Below are 21,508 nucleotides of genomic sequence, written 5' to 3' on the forward strand. Positions count from 1 at the left end.
TCACTCATGCTATTTTGGACATGCTACACATACAGTTTTTTGGTATATACATACAAATGCACACACATGCAGTGAACATGCTTAGGGAGACATGTCAGAGTGAGGATACTGCCGTCAACCAGCGGACCCCGAGCAGTTGGGGGTTCGGTGCCTTGCTCAAGGGCACCTCGGCAGTGCCCAGGCAGGTGAACCAGCACCTCTCCAGCCACCAGTCCACTTGCCAAACTTCGTCCATACTGGGACTCGAACCAGCAACCCTTCGGTTCCCAAGCCAAGTCCCTATGGACTGAGCTACTGCCGCCCCCAATATAATGATAAAAAGAACTTGGATAATCTACTTAAATCTCATTTTGAATTGGTAACTAATCAAAGGATGAGAAAATGACTATCAGACACTTAATGTCAACACTTGGCGCTTGGAGGTTTGCGGCACGGCATTGACACATGATCCGATAAAGTCTTGAGGGTCAAACCAGAGCCCCACTAGCGTGAAACCATCAGTCTGTCACTGCCCTCAGCTACCCAGCATACTGTACTCCAGCACATTACAGCTCACCACACAGGAGTAAATCACTGCTGGTAAGAGTTTGGTCGGCATCCATTTTGAAATGTTTGCGAGCCGGGGGTGGAGGGAGGGTGGTGTTGGTGGTGGTCGTGGTGGTTAGAGAGGGAGAAGGGGGGGGGGGGGGGGGGGGGCGTGTTGCTCCCTAAAATAGCCCCCCGACGGAGAAATGACAGGACAGGTGGGGCAAGGTTACCGCTGGCCTTGGAATAACAGAGTGCTGCCATAAACCAACAGATTAGCTAACCCTTCTCTGGCCTCCCCTTCGAGACGGCTAACCCTCGTTCCACAAACCCGACGCTCATTCCAAGAGTGACCTCGAGCGAGCTGCCGGCAGAGAAAGAGGGCTGAGGGACGACATGCAACACATGACACAATGTGGAGAAATAAAACAGCCAAAACCACAAACTCAGAAAGGCCTCTCTGTCTCTCGTCAGGCTCTGAACATCTTAGTGTCAGAACTACTGCTAAACTTCAATGATGCTAATGATAGAATTATCCTTTAAGTGGTTTTAGAAGCAGGAATGTCTCAATTTTTCTGCTGCCAGCTTCATCAATGTGTAAAAATACTTCTACATGCCCTTGATTTTTTTTTCAATGTTTCACAAAGCAAACAATTCAGAGAGGATCACTCTGGTTTTGGAGCTATTTTCAAACCAAAGATAGCTGAAAACATCAGGGAGATACATGATTATGACTGCTGCAGAATGGTTTTCAATGAAAGGTATACATTTCTATTGCACTTCAGCTCATTCTGCAGCTTATTACTCCTTAACTCTGCCTGAACCCTGTAAAATTCTTAAAGCAAGTAGATCATTATTTGGCGGTCAGATTTAAACACCTTGTATTGAAGAAGAACATCCTAATTAAAAGGAAAAGTTATATTCCATCCTTGAAGAAAGAGTTTTTGGTAACACTTTATATGGTAACACTTTATATTAACTACACACTTTTAACCATTAGTTAAGCATTAATTAAGCATTAATTAATACTTAACTCATCCTCTGTAAAGCATTGTTCATACATTAATACTCATTTATATATCATGTACAAACACAGTTATAAATGTTTTATTATTCATGAATATGACTCTCTATAATGTGTTAACTAACTCTTTGTTCATACTTTATAAATGATGGATTCACCAATTACAAATTAGCAATTATGGTCATTATAAACCAGTTATAAACACATTTACAGGTTATGATTCTAACATTTAGTAAGGGTTAGTGAACACCTTATTACATAGGAAATTATGATTAATTAAGGTAGTCACAAAGGACTTATAAGCTGCTTGTTCATGGTTTTGTGAGCTGATCTAAAGTGAGGACTTTATATTCTTTACAAAGCATTCGTTAATGAGATTTAAGACCAGCAGCACCTTAAAACACAGAATCCAAGTTATTGTTCAGTTTTGCAGCTGCATTTTAACTTTTGTTTACAAATGGCTTTATACAGCCAGAGTTTAAATGTTACTGTGCCTTTTAATATAATTGATATCTAATATTTTATTTGAGTTTTGCCACTGTGAGCACCTTAAGTTTGAGATATTTCTTGTTCAGTTGCAGAGTATTTTGTGACTACCTTGATTAATCATAATTTGTTATGTAATAAGGTGTTCACTAACCCTTACTAAATGTTAGAATCATAACCTGTAAATGTGTTTATAACTGGTTTATAATGACCATGATAGCTCATTTGTATTTGGTGAATCCATCATTTATAAAGTATGAACAAAGAGTTAGTTAACACATTATATAGAGTCATATTCATGAATAATAAAACATTTATAACTGTGTTTGTACATGATATATAAATGAGTATTAATGTATGAACAATGCTTTACAGAGGATGAGTTAAGTATTAATTAATGCTTAATTAATGCTTAAAAGTGTGTAGTTAATATAAAGTGTTACCAAGTTTTTCTATGGCAACACACACACACACACACACATAACTCACATAACTCAAACCATAGTCTGTATAAATAATGGACGTTGTGCTGGAGCTTAAAGGACTGTATGTAATTTCTCACCTTAGGGGATTGGCAGATGCCATAACTTCTTAAATAAATGTACCAAATTACCCAAACAAATAAACTAAATTTACCTGTGGTCTAGAGAGAGCGAGAGGAAACCAAATGGACACTTATTCACAATTTATTGCACTTGGGGGGGGGGGGGAAAGGGGGTTAATAATATTCAACTTCTTATCACTCTACACAATTATTACTCTAAATTTAGTTGGGCGCCCGAATTAGTATTTATAATATAATATAACAAATGTTCTGGCCAACGTTGCCGCGGTTGCTGGAGGAGAGGCGGAGAAAACTGCTCCTCCGCAGGACAGCGGGAGAGTGCACCTGGTTGGTGAGAGCCGGTGAGGGGCTCTGACGGAGAGGGTGGCTGACTGCTGCGATGACAGTCGGTCCGGGATGACGGTGGGTCCGGGAAGACGGTGGGTCCGGGAAGACGCTGCCCAGTCCAAATGATGTTCACAGTCTGCCCCTGCAGACCGCGACACACCGCTTATGGCTACGGGGTCCTCTCGGTTCCGTGGAGTGAGCTAACTTAGCTTGCTAGCTCGCTAAGGGGGGTATCTCCGCAGGCAGCCGGGCTGATAACACACGTACGCCTCTCGAAGCGTGTCCACTCCTCTGGGATAAACAAAACTTTCGACGTTGTTCACCAAGGTGGAGGTAGGTAAAACTTCTGCCACTCACCATCTGGGACAAACTCGCCGACAAACAACACACTCTAAACTTCTCCGCTCCAATATATTATAGAAGTCCAAGTCACCGCGCGCACACTGATAACAGTGAGCAACATCACGTAAACCTCCGCAGAACGAACTAGAACTCATTTGCAAACAGACATATTACAGGCAGAATATGAAACCTGGGAAATTATGATAAACGAACTCCCTCATAAAACATATGCCCTCTTTTATGGAATCTTATATAAATATCAGAACCTTCAGTACAGACGTAGTATTCCTGATATCACCCGTCAAGCGTTGGTTTGAGGCCAATCGCTCGACAGCAGCCATATTGCTGCTGTGGAGCGATTGTGACATAAAGAGGCGGGCTTTTAGCCTCCTACAACAGCTACAGTGTTCCCGCCTGTCAATCAAGTCAGCTGTGCCTCTCATTGGAAGACTTGTAATCTCAATATCTTTGAAATTGCAGCATAATGAAAGAATTCACCCGTGCAGTGTGTGCAGATCAAGAAATGAGCTATCCAGACTACACTCATCTCTTGAACCAGGCTGTAAACATGTTTATTTCTGCTGTAAAGATCACCTTCTTTGAATTGGTGTCTACATGGTTTCCGGTTCTTCTGGAGCCAGCCTCAAGCGGATCCTCAATGAACCAGCAGTTTTTAGCACGTCCGCATTGGACTCATATTTTTAGACCGCTTGACTCAAGCACACTCGTTGGTCAGGAATGTCCCCTTTCCCCTATTGTCCTAACATTAGGAGCATACCTGTCATTCGCCTTGATGAAGACGTTCGGCTGCGACTCAGTCAGCCCTCTCTTTTGCTTGTGGACTCGTCCAGTCCTTCATGAGGAGTTCTATCTCTTCACACGAGCTGGAGTTGTTCATATATATCCTGTTTTTTGCCATCTGAGGTTTTCTTCCCATTTTCCAGGGGACGTTAAACAGGCACGTTGCCCCACATCAAGTGATCCCCACATAACTTTGTTATCACTACCTAACTTTCACTGTTCTCCATGGTGAACTCCCACTTAAGGAGCGACGCCTGCGAGCTAGTTCAGGCAGACAACTCGAGCTGCAATGCCATACACGTCACATGTCCCACTCTCTTATCCATCATCCAATCCTGCCCTCTGCCTCTCAAATTGGCGGTCTATTTAAACTGGGGAAAAATCTCCCATCTCTCCCTCTGCCTGTCAACGCCTCTCCTGCTGCATGCCTATTGCTGATATTTTCTTCTTCCCCGCCGCCTCCCCAGCTTCCACCTGCAGGCTCCGGGGGGTGTTTAGTATGTTTTGCTCATCACTCCTCAAAGTCTGCATGTAAACTTATCTGCAGGGAGTGATGAGGCCGGAGCCTGGGCGCCAAACATGAACATGTATTTGCTGCTACAATAAACAATTTAAACGTGAGTTGTCTGACTGAAGTGTTATTAAGTAAGTGCCTGACAGTCCCTCGGGCTGGAGCTGTAAATAAAGAGCACATTCACTTCTGCTTGTGAAATAGGAGGCATTTGTTTTACCACAAAACCTCGCCAGCCACTGATGCACCCGCTGAACTGTGTGTGCTGATGTTTGATGATTAAGGCTGGCGCAAACATCCAGGTATTTAACCCCCAAAGAAGAAATGAAGAAATAGTGGTAGTCACAACCTTTAAAGGTCATTAAACATGCTTTTGGAAGAGTAAAAGATTGTCAAAGAGGATGACTTCACAAGAGGTACTGAAACTATGGAAAAAAAGAAGGAAGTGGAGAAATATGGGACCAAAGACGTGCATGAAAGTAACAATCCTCCCTGCTGTGTGTTGCAGGTGTAACTACGGCTGGCAGGGTCCTCTCTGCGACGAGTGTCTGCCGTATCCCGGCTGTGTTCACGGTACCTGCAGCGAGCCCTGGCAGTGCACCTGCGAGAAGAACTGGGGAGGTCTGCTGTGTGACAAAGGTCAGATACCCACCATGATGTTTTGATCTCTCGTTATGCTGTACGAAAAACAGCAGTCGACATTAAAGATATCAGATTTTTGGATTCCTCGTAGTGTAGAGTTCTAAAACGATCCCAATGAAATGTCTAAAGTTTGTCATTTGTCCAGTTAATTCAAAGAATTTAAAACTCCTGCTCAGAGAGAAATCACTTTCCAAACTCTGCACTGTTGTGTAGCATGATTTGCAAAGCAGCTAAGTATTGTGAAGTATTTATGATTCCCACCGTAATGCTCTGAAACTCGACCATCTTGCATCACTCAAATCTCAAGAGGAAACACAGTGATTGTTCAAGATGTCAGAAACTGAAGTCACAGTTGAACTTTCTGTAAATATGTTATTACATTGTGCTCCCTGTAGCCTACAATCAAAGCTTTTGTAAGAAAAGACAATGAAATGGACCCTGGGAGAAAGAGGTTGCTCTGTGTGGGTGTGTTTTTGCAGGAAAAGAGTTCAGAAATGCAGAAAGAGGCCATCACTTAGCTTAGCTGCTAGATATCCTCTACTTTAAATGATACAAGGTGTGTATTTAAACTGTGAGGGTCATGTTGGTGACATAAGTCTCGTTTGTGGTGCAGATCTGAACTACTGCGGCACCAACCGGCCCTGCAAAAATGGAGGAACGTGCATGAACCCAGAGCCGGACGAGTACAACTGCGTCTGTCCAGATGGATACTCTGGCAAGAACTGTGAGATTGGTAAGTCTCTAAATCACCATACAGCAGGTTCAAACTCTGGGGGTTTGTGCCAGGTCACATTCTGGGCAGAGTTCTGAGGAATTGACTGAATTTACTGGGTTGGTCAGATTTACGATTGTTCCTACGTTCCATATTTTTCTGCAGCTGAGCACGCCTGTGTGTCCAACCCATGTGCCAATGGAGGGACTTGTCATGAAGTCCCATCAGGCTTTGAGTGTCACTGTCCTGATGGCTGGTCTGGGCAGACCTGCGCTCAAGGTGACGACTTGCTCTCTTCTAAAAAGATTATACGAGATAATGAGATTTATATTTGATTTGTTCAGTCACACACGTTTGAAAATAAGTGGATTCAATATCAGTCTTGTTTTGTATTTCAGACACAGACGAATGTGCATCCAACCCCTGTGCTCAGGGCGGGACCTGCATCGACATGGAGAACGGCTTTGAATGCCTCTGTCCTCCACAGTGGACAGGAAAGACGTGCCAGATAGGTAAGACTCACTAAGTAACTAAGTTCTGTATTAACATGTTTTCTATTTGGTGCATTTATGGTGGATTACTTTCAAATGTGCAGACCATATTTATGTTTTTGGAACCCCTGATACAAGACATTGATGCATGTTGGATCATATTTTGCAGTGCTAAAGCCGGCGTGTTTTTGGGTGTGTGTTTGTGTGTGATTCACCTTCAACATATCCCGTTTTTACGACTACGTTCCAGGAATCCCATTTGCTTGCAGAGTTACAGCATACCTGTGTGTTTGTTTATCCTGCCGTGTCGTTTAACCAGTAGTATTTCTGCAGATGGGTCACTAATTTCTACTCAGTGTGTCCGTGTGTTTGTGTAAATGCACGCCCAGCAGAGACACTCGTTCGGTATCATCTGCAACTCGAGCCAGGTGACTTGAGTAAAGCTAAAAATAACCTCCCGCCTGGCAACTGCTAGCCTTGGGACCAAATATACTCTGCTGGGGGGTTATCTTTGGCTCCAGACTGGGCGTAACCGAGGAGTATGTACACTACATTGAGGCGGTACCCTGGCATAGCAGAGCCGTTGCCACCTACAACTACAGCCAGGAAACACTTTATAACCTGTAAACACGTACAGGAAGCAGCCAAAACGCTTCAGTTTGTGTTACAGATTCCTTGTGCACTCCTCCTTTCATGGCGAGGTGGTACCTGAGAGAGAGCGAGATGAGAAGGTGGGGTGGGGTGGGGTGGTGGTCGTTGGGGAAGGTTGGGTTTTTGGGAAGGGGCTGGGGGTGTTTGGTTTCAGCAAGCCAACAGGTGCCACCTACCTCCTGGGAGTAGTACTAATGCACTGTGGCGGTTTATAGTAAGAGAGGCAGCACGGTAGGGGCGGCGATGGCTGCCTCTGAAACTGACCACTTGGAATGCCACAGGTTGGACTTTAGGGAATGCAATAGAGAGACATTAACCATGTGGGAGGGGTGGGGATAAAGCGTTTGGGTGATGGAAACTCGTGCAAGAAATGAAACCCTGTCTGATATGGATTTAAATGTTTTGGCAATTTTTCATGTTTGAAAAAGACCCTGGTTGGTTTACCCATAAATTCATAACAAGATCCAACTAGAAATGTAATTAAATCCAGTTACATTAACAGAGAAGGCTTTACTGCATGGTGGAGATATTGCAGACTTCAAATGTTCCACATAATAAGTTCCTCATTTTATCCTGATTTACTAATTTAAAGGTGACATATCACGCATTTTTCATCAATATATATATTAGTCTAAGAGGTCCCCAAAACATGTCTTTAAAGTTTATGCTCAAAAAAACACTTTGAAATCAGATTTTGGTCTGCCTGAAAAACCCTCTTCTTCAGTCCTCCTCAGAACAGTCTGTTTTCTCTCTGACCACGCCCCCTCAGGAAGTGGATGTGCCCGCGGCTCTCCAGCACGTTGATCTAATGTTTACATGTTGGCTGAATATACACGGCTGCTCACAGACCCGCGTTACTTCAACCCTCTGAATCTGATCCAGAATCTGATCCTGATGGAGAGGCGCCTGCAGCAGGACCTTTCTGAAGGATTGGTCACAGATTTAGTGTTTCTTGTTGTTTTATTTATCAGCATGTTGACGTGTGTCTTGGTACACAGCTACGAACGTGTAGCTATGTGGCTATGCTAACTAGCGCTAGCACTTTTCCATGATAAATAAAACTCATCCACTAGATCTTCAAATCTGCAGACGTGGGGAGTAAAACCGACCTCTGCCAGAAAGGCAGCAGGACCTTTCTGAAGGATTGGTCACAGATTTAGTGTTTCTTGTTGTTGTATTTGTCAGTATGTAGACGTATGTCTTGGTACAAAGCTACAGCTACAGCTACAGCTACAACTAGCTACAGCTACAGCTACGACATGTAGCTATGCTAACTAGCGCTAGCACTTTTCCATGATAAATAAAAATCATCCACTAGATCTTCAAATCTGCAGACGTGGGGAGTAAAACCGACCTTTGTGTTTATTAAGACAGCCTACAACTAGCATGCCTCCCTCCTAAGCTCCTTGTTAGCACACATGTGTGCAGGGAATGAAAAACAGAGGAGGGGTTGAGTTGTATTTTATACAGTCTATGGGCTGAACAAGCTCCGAGCTCTGACTTCCTGTTACAGACCGGATATTGTTGTGACGTATGAAAACACTGAAGTCTGAAACGGCTGGTTTCAGCACACATTTACAGAAAGGTGGAGAAATCAGAGCAGCAGAATGGATTCTTTTCATTCTCAGGGGGTTTGTAGACATGCCAGGGACACATATTTCAGGTAGAGAACCATTAAAAAGTCCATTTTGCATGATATGTCACCTTTAAAAGGGAATAAATCTCTTTAATAACTCATGCAATATTTTCAATAAGACAACTTTTGTTTTCTGCTGACATTAGATGAGCTATTTGGAAATAAATGTCTCAATTAAGGTTTGTAGGGAGAAAGGAAAAAACAGATTCCTCTAGTGTTAGTGAAAATCAAGCAATGCAAATATTGAATTGGTGCATCCTCTAAACGTACCACAATGCAACAAAAGCCAAAACTGTGCTCTACATTTTAACTGGAACAGCAACCAAAAGAATCAAAAATCATATTCTACACTCTTGGGTCATACTTCTGCGTGTCGCCGGACATGAAGCTGCGCTTGGTGATGGGGCTTCTCACTAGGTTCTCAGCTCTCTCACTCACTCTTTCTGTGTCTCGTCTCCATTTTGCAGACGTTAATGAGTGCGCGGGGAAGCCTTGCATCAATGCTTACCCTTGCAAAAACTTGATTGGTGGATATCATTGTGCCTGCTTTCGTGGATGGGTTGGCCAGAACTGTGACATAAGTTAGTATAAACCCAGTAAAACCATTAGCCTTTAGCTTCCCCCCCACCTGCCTTTCAATCTGTTTTAGTCCTCTTTGCTAGCTAGCTAGCTTCTGTTCCTTTAGCATCATTAATCCCTCTACAACCCTCTGTTCTCATTCATACCAAAAAGCCCTGTAGTGACACGGTGTTTTTAGTTTTTGGGAATGGACTTCGATAGCATGCTAATGGCTAAAACCCATTGGATGCAATGCTAGCAAAACAATTTAGTTTTTTTGCACAAAACGCTAATTGAATAGTTGAGTAGTTGAATAGCATGCTAATGCTCAAAACATATTTGTAGATCAATATGTTGGTTTTTAAATCCTAGCTAAACAACAACTCAAACTTGCTGTGCAGTGCAGCAGTAACATGATTGATGTTGCAGTACCTGAGCAGTTGATAGCATGCTCATGCATAAAACCCTTATATAGATTGATGTGGTTGTTGAATGCTAGTAAAATAATCCCCTTACTCATATGTTACCTGCAGTTTAAATCATTGTAATCTTGCAAAATACACAAGGACTTAGTATACTGAATACCTGCAATGCTAAAATCTGCAAAAACTAGCAGCAAAATCTGTGCAATCCCTTTGAAAATTGCAAAATTGTATATTTTATTGTCCAAGACATCAGCCTAGTGGGTAGTTGAGTCTCTTATTGACATATTATGTCAAGAATCAGTAATTATTTAGCTTTTCAGCAAGAATTATTTACACATCCCTTTGTCAGCTGAGTTTAAGTGGAACAGAGGCTAGCTAGCCCAGAGGTCCAGGCTCTCCTTCCTTCTTTTCTTGCCACTGAAAGTAGCTCCCACACCCTGGCCTAACTCTCCGTAGCTACTAGACTAAAACTGACTTCATCCCCACTGTTGTAAATCTTTTAGAGTTCATCCCGAGGGTTAGTTTTGACTTCTACAGTTTGGTGTCATTGCATGTTCTAACTGCACCTCTGAATCTGACATTTCATCTAACATGGATCACTTTGCTTTGGATGTATCCACCACTTTCCTGTAGCTGCTGCATGTCCCAGCACCAATGCATGTTCCAATCCCCCAATTTGTCAAACTCAAAACTTATTGTTCTGCGTTTGCTTCTCTCTCAGACGTGAACAGCTGCCACGGTCAGTGTCAGAACGGAGGGACCTGCAAGGTAAGATTAAGAAATGACGAATGTGTGGGTTTTAATAGCTTTGTCAAACACTGAGGTCTTTGTTGGGTTCATCTATTTTTTTCTGACATGACATATTAATTGGGATGGAACATAATGAATGCTGATCATCAAAGTACCTGTCAGAACATAAAGGAAGAAGCTCAAGGGTATTATGGTTGTGAAACATCACCAACATGTACCGTCCCATGGTGTTCTTTATTAGACTGGCGGATGGGTACAAAATAAAACAAGGAACAGTCAGTGACTTCTTAACAACTTTGCAAACATGTTTTGAACCAAATAAAGTTACATCTACCTAAATCAATGTTAAAAACTCTCATGAATACAAGGTTTAATCCAAAATCACTCTTTGAATTGCTTGGCTTTGTAGTACTTTTATATGTCTACAGTTTTCTATCCATGCATTTCAATATTTCAGTACTGTGCATGGCACTTTTGGTATTGCTGTACCCTAAAATTTGACAGACTTCTCTAAACTTATCCAAAGAGACAGTATTGATGGAAAGCTTTGACACTTAAATCTTCTGCATCAGAGTGAAATGTGAACAGATTTTCTTATAACTTACCGTTTCGTTCCAGGGGTCTACCAGAGGCTACCAGTGTGCTTGCCAGGCGGGCTTCGTTGGACGGCACTGCGAGATCCAGAGAAACCGCTGCGCAAGCAGCCCATGTAGGAATGGCGGACGCTGCCACGCCCTGCTGGACGGCTTCATGTGTGAATGCCTGCAGGGCTTTGCTGGCACAACCTGTGAGGTGAGAAGGGTGGGAGCCAGCTTTTAAAATATACTTTGCCTCTGTTTGATTTGTATCGAGAGTAAGACATCAACCTCCCTGTGTTTCTTCTACAGGTGCAGAACGACCCGTGCAGCCCAAACCCGTGTCACAATAAGGCCCAATGCCACAGCCTGATGGGAGATTTCTACTGCAGCTGCCCGGATGACTATGAAGGCAAAACCTGCTCAGAGCTCAAAGACCACTGCAAGACCAACAGGTGTCAAGGTAACACATCACATCATTTTTATTCATACATTTCAATACATTCAGGTAAAAGACCCACATATTTGATGTATCAGCCTGACTAATCATCTCCTTTATTCCCCCCTAAGTGATTGATAGTTGCACAGTTGCTGTGGCAACTAACGACACCCAAAAGCGGGTGTGGCACATCTCTTCCAATGTGTGCGGCCCCCACGGTCGTTGCATCAGCCTTCCTGCCGGGAACTTCAGCTGCTCCTGTGAGCCAGGATTCACTGGCACCTACTGCCACGAGAGTGAGTTGTTATTAGCTCTACAAACAACACACAGACTATATTTATCACCAGTTACCCTCACTGTGAAGCACATGATTCTTACGGTAATGCAGACTCAAGTTTCACCAATCATCACTCTCTTAGTTTAGTCTGAGCAGAGGGGGAAAAACTCAAAAAGGAAATCCTGGGGAAGACAAGAGCAGAAGAATCTCAAACAGAGGGCTCGTTGTCTGTGCAGAAGAATTCTTTCATGTCTAATTAGACTGCACTTTGGGTTTTGCACACCCACGTGCAATTTCAATTTTTATCAAGATAAATCAACCTTTGTTTAGTGTAATTCTAAGAACCACTAGAAACCAAAAATATAAAAGGTGAAGGATTTACTGTAAGATAATGGAGTTAATAGCTCACCATTTGTGTGTCTCCTCTCTTTGCCTGCAGATATAAACGACTGTGCGTCATCACCCTGTAAGAACGGAGGCACATGCATAGATGGTATCAACTCCTTCCAGTGTTTCTGCCCAGACGGCTGGGAGGGCAGTCTGTGTGATGTTGGTGAGTATATGCAAACCGAGAAAACTGGCATCAGGGGGGAAAATGTGAGCAACGGCAAAGGTATACAAGGTTTAGGTAAGGGCTGTGCAAAGTCATGCAGCCTGTGAGTCACGCCTGGTCTTTTAGAGAATTCGTGAGAGGCCTGCAACAGCAGAGGGATGATCATCAGTCTGAGAATCTCAAGGAGGACAAAACAATGAGGGGTTTGTTTTGTTGAAATACAGTCAAGCTGAAAAATGCGTTAAATTAAACAGCTGACTGATCTCAAAGCTGTTTTGGAACAACCACAGTTTTCAAAGTGGCTTAAATTGGTCAGTGTGCACATTTGCAGATGACACTGTCACTTATCTTACCATTAAGAGACGGAACTGAGTTATCTGTACTTATTCTACTAGACTGAAGATAAGAAAACAATCAGGAAACAGTCAAATCCTAAACACAGAATAAGAGAGTCTGCAGGTTCACAATGTACAATTGGTTTTGCAGAGCTAGCACCACCAGCCAAGTTAGAAATGCATATTGTACAGGGGGTTTATCATTCAATTCTAAATTCTGGTTCCTTCACAAAGAAAACATTTTATCCCTATGATTTAGTTTGAGTGATGTTTGTCTTATTTCCTCAGATTTTTGTACATTTTTATTTTTTCACAGATATTTACGTATTTGGTTTTCTTTAACCCATTTAGACGCGTATTTACCTTTAAGGCCAGATGCGACATATACATGGTTATCCCTTTAAGACCGGATGCAACGTGTAGGTCATTTCAGACGGTGTCATCATTTTCATGAGATGTGACTAATAAAATGCACTGTGATTCGCTGAAATACACATGGTGGAATGATGTGCATTTTTGGGAATTTTTTTAACGAAGACATGTGACCAATGAAATGCGCTTGCAGGAAAATATACTTTGTAATCATTTTAATTTATATTTTTAATATTTTTGTGGTTTGATGATTTTTTGAAATTTTTTAATGCACATAAGAGCAAAGTAATGATGTTCCAATTAAATCCCAATTTCTAAACTATCAAATGGTTTTCATTTCATGTTTCTATCTGCTCCAGAGGCTGAGATAGAAAGGCTTTAGTGAAATTTGACAACTCAGATTTTTTTCCAGAAAAACCTCAGGTTTTCAGAGGTTGTGTACAATTCATGCTTAGGTTTTTTAAAGGTGACATATCACGCTTTTTTCATCAATATATATTAGTCTAAGAGGTCCCCAAAACATGTCTTTAAAGTTTATGCTCAAAAAAACACTTTGAAATCAGATTTTGGCATGCCTGAAAAACCCTCTTCTTCAGTCCTCCTCAGAACACTCTGTTTTCTCTCTGACCACGCCCCCTCAGGAAGTGGATGTGGCCTCGGCTCTCCAGCACGTTGATCTAATGTTTACATGTTGGCTGAATATACACGGCTGCTCACAGATCACGTTACTTCAACCCTCTGAATCTGATCCCGAATCTGATCCTGTAGGAGAGGCGCCTGTAGCAGGACCTTTCTGAACCATTGGTCACAGATTTAGTGTTTCTTGTTGTTTTATTTATCAGTATGTTGACGTGTGTCTTGGTACACAGCTACGAACATGTAGCTATGTGGCTATGCTAACTAGTGCTAGCACGTATCTATGATAAATAAAAATCATTCGCTAGATCTTCAAATCTGCAGACGTGGGGAGTAAAACCGACCTCTACCAGAAAGGCAGCAGGACCTTTCTGAAGGATTGGTCACAGATTTAGTGTTTCTTGTTGTTGTATTTGTCAGTATGTAGACGTGTGTCTTGGTGCACAGCTATGAACATGTAGCTATGTAGCTATGCTAACTAGCGCTAGCACTTATCCATGACAAATAAAAATCATCCACTAGATCTTCAAATCTGCAGACGTGGGGAGTAAAACCGACCTTTGTGTTTATTAAGACAGCCTACAACTAGCATGCCTCCCTCCTAAGCTCCTTGTTAGCACACATGTGTGCAGGTAATGAAAAACGGAGGAGGGGATTCAGTATTATTTTATACAGTCTATGGACTGAACAAGCTCCGAGCTCTGACTCAGTGACAGACCGGATATTGTTGTTACGTAACAAAAACACTGAAGTCTGAAACGGCTCGTTTCACACACATTTACAGAAAGGTGGAGAAATCAGAACAGGGGCAGAATGGATTCTTTTCATTCTTGGGGGGTTTGTAGACATGCCAGGGACACATATTTCAGGTAGAGAACTATTAAAAAGTCAGTTTTGCATGATATGTCACCTTTAAGGCGTTTTAGGTCTTAATGGGTTAAATATGTTCCGGGTCAATGTGGATTGACAGTTTTTGTTCCCTTTTTTTTAGTTTCTGAAAATGTGTAAGACTTCGCCTCCAAGTATGTGATCATGGATGAAATACATAATCAGTAGCCAAAGTAACAGCACTGACTAATTGTTTGACTCTGTTCCAGACGTGAATGAGTGCAACAGAAACCCCTGTCAGAATGGAGGCCAATGTGTCGATCTGTTTAACGACTTCTACTGCAACTGTGTTGACAACTGGAAAGGAAAGACCTGCCACTCACGTAAGAAAATATCTCTCTGTGTGGTAGAGTTTTTTACAACATGTGTGACTTAAAGCTATGTGACAGAAAAAAATTAGAGTCTGTACTTCTGAAGTTTTTTTATTTTGGACCAATTTTCTGATTGTTAAAAAATAAATAAAAATAAAAATTTATTATGATGCACCAAATATATCAAGAGGACAAAAGCTTAAGTAGAGCTTATAAAACTCTCATGAATGGCCTCTTTGTCTTCAGTTTCCATGTTCTCCAACATGTCAGGTCTTATATTCTTGAACTACCCCAGCCTCTTAATCTTACTGAAGCATGATGCCCTCACCGGCTGCTGTGCTGGCTTGTTTTACTCTCTGACGGCTCCTCTGAACTCAGCTTTGCAGCTTAAGTAATCGCTACTCAACACTGGCACAGACTCAAGTGTTTGAAATCTTTGTTCCCATGCTTCCTCTGTGCAGGTGAGAGCCAGTGCGACTCCACTACCTGCAGTAATGGAGGGACGTGTTACGACCACGGAGACTCTTTCCTGTGTAGCTGCCCCTCAGGCTGGGGTGGCAGCACCTGCAACACAGGTCAGGCCCTCGCTGCACTCTAATTACACTCTCCTGGTAATAATAGTGTAATAAAGCAATGTCACAATACGTTTTTACGACACGTCAGACCTGGGACCACAGACCAAAGGGAAGCGGCACCACTGTGAGCCGGTCAGGATGAGGAACATTTCATGAAAGGGAATCTTTTTTTTTTCTTTCTTTTAGCCAAGAACAGCACATGTGACCTGGGCCCGTGTGAGAACAGCGGGACTTGTGTTGGAGGAGGAGACGGCTTCACTTGCATCTGCAAGGACGGCTGGGAGGGACCCACCTGTGCACAGAGTACGTCACTGTTGGAGCTTTTTTTTTTTACATGTTTATTTCACAAAGGTTGTTTACAGTTTGAGAGTATTCACATGGAGAACAAGTCAAGACAGATGCTTGCTTGTCGTGTTGGTAGTGTGAACATTAAGACAATTTAGCCCTAAGTATCCATTAAGTGGGGTTTAATCACTGCAAACAAAGTACTTTAGCTCAGTATTATTTATCTTTAGTCAGATACAACAGTAGCCTGGGAACCAGAGGAGTATACAGGAGCCCATGTTTCATTTTCCCTCCTAGATGTATCTGGTCTCCTGTTCAGACAGATTTTTTATCTTTTATCAGGTGTCAGTGGGAGCGCAACCGAGTTAAAATGTTACAATGTTACAATGTCATTTAGCAGACGCTTTATCCAAAGCGACGTACATATGAGAACAAGAACAACACAAGCAAAGATCTAGACAAGAGGAAACAAGAACAGTAAGTCGAAAAAGTGTGCTCACTAGCGCCCCCTACAGTTTTCAAAAACCCCTCCCCCTAGGGGTTATTTTGAGCTACATGCTTGAAGAATTTTATGCATATTCATGGCATCAGGACGCACAAAAAAGCCTCTTGCACCCATATCCCAAACTCAACAGGAAGAGCGCCACCTAGCTTTGAACATGAAAAACGAGGCCAAAATAAGGGTGCATACTTTTTCTATTAACTTCTAGAGCTTTTCTCTGATTCAGTCCAAACCAAGGGCAACCTATAGTAGACACATTGATGAGAAAAAATGATCAGAACAAATTTTGATCAGACAAAAAATGTGGGCGTGGCATACGTTGAGGCGGGGCATCAAACGCACATACAGCTTTGAATGTGAAGAATGACGCCCAAATAAGGGTGCATACTTTTGAGATCTCCTCCTAGAGTTTTTCTCTGATTCAGTCCAAACAAGGCACATTCTATAGCAGACATATTGACGATTAAATTACTGTTAAAGGAATTCTGTTCAGACTAAAATTGTGGGCGTGGCACACTGTCAAGTTTTGAGGTTTTCTTGGCAATCTGCCAAAAACTTGGAACATTTGCACCACCTGAGGCAGTATATACTCTCAGATCTTGCTTTCGCATCATGTGATGGGAAATATCAGGCGACGGTTTACATGTGGCGGCGGCTCGCGTAGGCGGCGGCCGCGGGTGTGCGAGAGCCCGTTCATCGCCGCTTGCGGCTTTAATTTATTTTTATTTTTTTCCAAAATAAGGAACATCTACAATGAAGCAACCAAACAACTTAAGACCTTCCATTATCATCATCAACAATTAACATCACCACAATAATGACCAAAGTACCAAGTGCTGGGTCACTAAAGACCTGAACACAGATTCCCAGAGTAGAGCAGGACAGTGTGAGTCAACTGTAGCTGGAAGACATGATCTGCCACTGGGGACAACAGTGGAGAACAGTCTAGCTAAGTGCATAGTGCTTCCTAAAGAGCTGGGTCTTTAGCTGTCTTTTGAAAGTAGAGAGGGACTCTGCAGATCGAATGGAGTTGGAGAATTCATTCCACCATTTAGGGGCAACAGAAGAGAAGAGTCCAGCTAGTGATTTTGATTTTGAGGCCTTGTGTGCTGGAAGCACTAGGCGCTTTTCAGAGGCTGAGCGTAGCGGGCGAGAAGGGCAGTAGACCTGGATGAGGTCTGACGGCGGAGAAAAAAAGCGCTCGTGGAGACCTGTCACTCAGCTGCAGCCCCCAGCTGAGCGTGTCTGCTGTGAGCAACACCTTCAGTCAGCTGATTCTGAAACATGCTTTAAACTTCAAACACCTCCCTGATAGCTGAACCAAATATGAGACCACATGATGTTTGTTCCACGGGATATGATGTTTGCTCCACATTTCACCAGGAATTTAAATTTGTAATATTCTGATGGTCATTTGTTCCCTCTTCTCTCTCTTTCAGATGTGGATGACTGCAACCCACATCCCTGGTAAGACACATTCTCTGCTCCTATGTACTGAAGCATTTAAGAAGCAATGTAATGTCTTCAGCTTTTAATAGTTGCTACTGATTGTTGGAAGTCTAGTCCTGGTTTAAGGGAAGTCCAACAGTTTTTGAATCCAAACCGAATCCTCTCCACGTGCCACTCGGGACAGTCACTGGGATCAGATGGATTTTGAGGCCTTCAGCACAGATGAAGCCATTTTCTCTGCCTATTCTAACACTTTATGCCTTTTTGTGTTCTGAAAATGACTTTTTACTCTCTTATGTAACAATCCAAGTTAAACCTGACCTTACTTGATCTTTGCAATCAATCCAGCTTTTAATCTGAATGCCTATCAATCCCTGCCGGGGCGTCAGCTTTGATCCTCACCTTCGCGTTTATTGATCTAGAGACAGCAGCAGAGTTTACATTTGCATATTCTCTGAGTCACTCTGGATAAACTCCAACAACTTGAGATGCATTGTTTGGATATGGGGCGTTCGAGCAGCTACAGGGTTTCCCAGCGACTCCCACACTCCCGCTCTCATCCTGCAAATCTGATTTTATGCATCGGATTTTCCCGTTAAAAGACTGTGGGTGTGCATTTGTGCAAGCGTGAGTGCAGGTGTGTGCACCTCCGTTTGTATCTGTGTGGGATGGTGTGTTAGTTTCTGTGTGTGTAGTCTGAAATTGTGACTGTGAGCGTTTGAGTGTTTGAATCAGTGTGTCTCTGTGTGCGTACAGCCTCTTTTTTTTCACGTGGGTTTTACTCTCTGCCTGTTTGAATGTATTCTGCTTCTTCCATGTAAGACTCTGCTCCTTCTTTTTTATTTTTAGAGCTGTGCATTGAAGGTCTTTGAGTTTTAAACTGTTGCTCAGACAGAATAAGACATTTAAAGCATCTTTTCAAGCCTTGGTAGCGTTTTCTTTTTTTGAGAAATAGCTCAACAAAACCTCAGTTGAATAAAAACAGGGACTCCTGACGGCCTCCCTGAGTCACAGAAGCTACCCTGGACAAAAGCGTCCCCCTTCCTTCCCCCTTTCTGTCCTCCTCACCCTCCTCCACAATGACTGACAGGTGGATTAGCGGTGGTTTTGCTTTTAGAAGAGGGGGGGGGGGGGGGAGGGTGTGAAGAGACGCCCCTCTCGCTATTCACCGGCCTCGACCTGGGGGTAGTTGTGAGAAGTGGAGGTGTTTGGGGGGGGGTGACGGCTCAGTATGTGGTCAGCAGGGATTTACATATGAAGTCTGGACATTGATCCGGGATCAGCTTCGGCCTGCTGACACTCAGAGACTCAGAGACTCTGCAGGGGGAAAAAAAAAGCCTGATAGTTTGTTTGTAGCTCTGAGGGAAGAACGTGAGACCATCACCGCCGGAGTAACCGAGCTCAGGTGGTTAATGTGGCCTCATGGCTATTTGTGTAACGGAGTATGATGTCTGGGGTGACTTCTTGTTTGTTGTTGGGATGCCACAAAACCTGACAGCTGTGTTAACTCTTGTTTTGGGTAAGACTTTAGAAGAAAGGAACAGAGACATGCTCCGCTTTAGTCCCCAAAAAGGTCATTTCTTCATTCTCCCACAGAAAACAAACATGCTTTTTGAAGCCCTGTCTTGTTTTAGTTCTCCAAGTGAAATTAAAAAAGTTTTTTAATCCTCTAACCCAGGGGTGTCCAAACTTTTTTCAAAGAGGGCCACATATGATGTTGTCAGAATACCTCAGGGCCAGTGACTCCTACTGAGACTTAGGAATCCTAAAAGTTAGATATGAAATATCTATTTAATAACAATCATTTTAAACTAACTAGGTAGTCCTCAGTTCTCCACAAGCCATGTATACATTAGCAAACTTTATATTCTTCTGGAGCAAAATGGTCGGGCGATGTGGGAAAAATATTACCTCATTATTTTCCTATGGCTGGATTTCACCACACTTCTTTTTCCTGTTGTTTTTAAGACTTTTCTGACCAGCAGACAACATTTTTTAGAAGTAAATAATTATTTTCCTGAGTTCTGAACAATTTTTATGCACCAAATTTGACCTTTTCTGTACAATTTCATAATTTTGATCTTGTCTTGTGTCCTCTTTTGTGTCTTCTGAACTTTTAGTGTTCATCAAGAACATTTTCACATCATGATAAAAACATTGGTAACACTTTACAATAAGGGTCCCTTAATTAGCGTTAGTAAATGCATTATTAAGCATTAATTAACAGTTTAATAATAGTTTAATAACCGTTATAATGTATTACCTAACATTAACTAACACATTAGTTAATGCATTAATAAGCAGTTAATTAATGTCCACTGCTCAGAGCTAATTGATACATTATTAAGCATTAATAAAAGTTACAAAACTCAATTAGTTAACCATTAGTGAATGCTTTCTGGACCCTTATTGTAAAGTGTAACACATGCATCACTTAGGTAACACATTATAAATGCTAAACTGCCTCATAATTTGATATTTCATACTCCCATTTAACTTCTTGGGGGATTGTTGCATGAACACTGTTTAAAAATTGTCATAATTTAAATGAATTAAAGTTCCATGTGTGCAGCTTAGTGGACAAGATGAGACACATTTAAAGATCTGATTTCCTTTTAATTTCTGCAGAAGGATTTTTTGATTGGAAATCGTGCTCACATGATTAAAATCTAAAAATAGAATCACATATACAAAGAAACCTAGACATACTAGAGTGTTGCCTCATGGTTGGTAACAAAAAACATGACCTCAAAGGACTGAGATAAGTTAACCAAGGCTTTGAAACCCACCCAGATGTATTAAGCTGTATCAGCTATACATATGAAAGTCCCACTAGCTGGGGCAGGGGGTTGGGGGTAAAGGATGCACCACTTCTAAGAGGCAATGGAGGTGTTGTAACTTTTCAATGTGGCATTAAGCCAAAATACAGTCACAGTGTGTTCCTAATACTGTGACGTGATCTGATTTATATGAAGACATGATAAAAACATGTTTTCACTGGAGTCAGTGTAATAATTTCACTTTTCATGAGACTGATGCGGTTCACCTGCAGTTCTGTCACATGTTTGTTGATGTACAGTTTCCTTGGAGCCCACCTGCGTGGAAAAAAAAATGGATGTTTTCTCCCTCAGGACAGAAATGTGAAGAAGTATTAAAGGAGTTTTTGCTTTCAGTGCCCCTGTCAGCTCCGCTCTGCAGCACGAGTGAATTCATGTGTCTCTGTCTGTCTCCTTTCTGCAGCTACAACGGCGGCCTCTGCGTCGACGGCGTGAACTGGTTTCGCTGCGAATGCGCCCCGGGATTCGCCGGTCCGGACTGCCGCATCAGTGAGTCCCTGGGAACCGGAGGGAGGCGTGTGGAGGGGTCAGGTGGGCGGGGGGTCGGAGGTGAAAGGCCGCGGCGGGGGAGCGTGAGCCGATTGTTTCAGGGCGACAGATTAGGAAGCCTTTTAGGAAGACGGTCTTAACCTCTCCCCCCCCCCGGCGCTGAGCCGAGGTCAGAGCTGAGGTGCGTCAGACGGGTCAGCGGGCTCTCCCGCGGCCTTCTGGGAGAAATCTCTTCAGAAAGGCCTTTTCAGGAGCACAGTGTTATCCAATTGAAGCGTTTCAAACTGAACTGCTAAAAACCCATTGTGCAGAGATCGCCTCTGTGAGTTCCATCGCTCTTTGACGATGTTTGAATATAACGCTCCAAACTCTCAAAGCTCTGCTTTTTCTCAGCTTCAGTTAAGCTCAAGAAAGAGAAACACTTCAAGTAGATACAAAGGACTCAAGTAAGATCTGTGTGAAATGTTCACATTAGGATGAAAGTGGAGCGCTCTGCCTCTGAAACACAAACATTAACACTATCAAAATATTAAAAATGA

The 21,508-nt window shown here is 42.6% G+C and overlaps 1 protein-coding gene and 1 long non-coding RNA gene across 3 annotated transcripts in view; one reads left to right on the forward strand and one right to left on the reverse strand.

Annotated features, from left to right (window-relative positions):
* Positions 1–21,508, forward strand: part of LOC117806730 (protein jagged-2-like) — a 92,690-nt gene that overhangs the window by 56,744 nt on the left and 14,438 nt on the right. Inside the window, exons 6-20 of one of the 2 annotated variants that reach the window (XM_034675767.1) lie at positions 5,090–5,220; positions 5,837–5,956; positions 6,101–6,214; positions 6,334–6,447; positions 9,181–9,294; positions 10,418–10,464; positions 11,065–11,238; positions 11,334–11,484; positions 11,592–11,756; positions 12,177–12,290; positions 14,731–14,844; positions 15,294–15,407; positions 15,594–15,710; positions 17,634–17,661; positions 20,884–20,969. In XM_034675767.1, coding sequence (XP_034531658.1) covers positions 5,090–5,220; positions 5,837–5,956; positions 6,101–6,214; positions 6,334–6,447; positions 9,181–9,294; positions 10,418–10,464; positions 11,065–11,238; positions 11,334–11,484; positions 11,592–11,756; positions 12,177–12,290; positions 14,731–14,844; positions 15,294–15,407; positions 15,594–15,710; positions 17,634–17,661; positions 20,884–20,969 — 1,703 coding nt within the window. The remainder of the gene's footprint in view (positions 1–5,089; positions 5,221–5,836; positions 5,957–6,100; positions 6,215–6,333; positions 6,448–9,180; positions 9,295–10,417; positions 10,465–11,064; positions 11,239–11,333; positions 11,485–11,591; positions 11,757–12,176; positions 12,291–14,730; positions 14,845–15,293; positions 15,408–15,593; positions 15,711–17,633; positions 17,662–20,883; positions 20,970–21,508) is intronic. The other variant, XM_034675768.1, reaches the window with a different exon arrangement.
* LOC117806731 lies at positions 11,580–12,328 on the reverse strand. Its single transcript, XR_004629736.1, has 3 exons — positions 12,147–12,328; positions 11,839–11,919; positions 11,580–11,745 (listed from the first exon to the last, which is right to left on the reverse strand). It is a non-coding gene; the product is annotated as an uncharacterized LOC117806731 (long non-coding RNA).

The sequence above is a fragment of the Notolabrus celidotus genome, chromosome 22, assembly GCF_009762535.1.
Source record: "Notolabrus celidotus isolate fNotCel1 chromosome 22, fNotCel1.pri, whole genome shotgun sequence".
In the NCBI taxonomy this organism is placed as follows: Eukaryota; Metazoa; Chordata; class Actinopteri; order Labriformes; family Labridae; genus Notolabrus; species Notolabrus celidotus.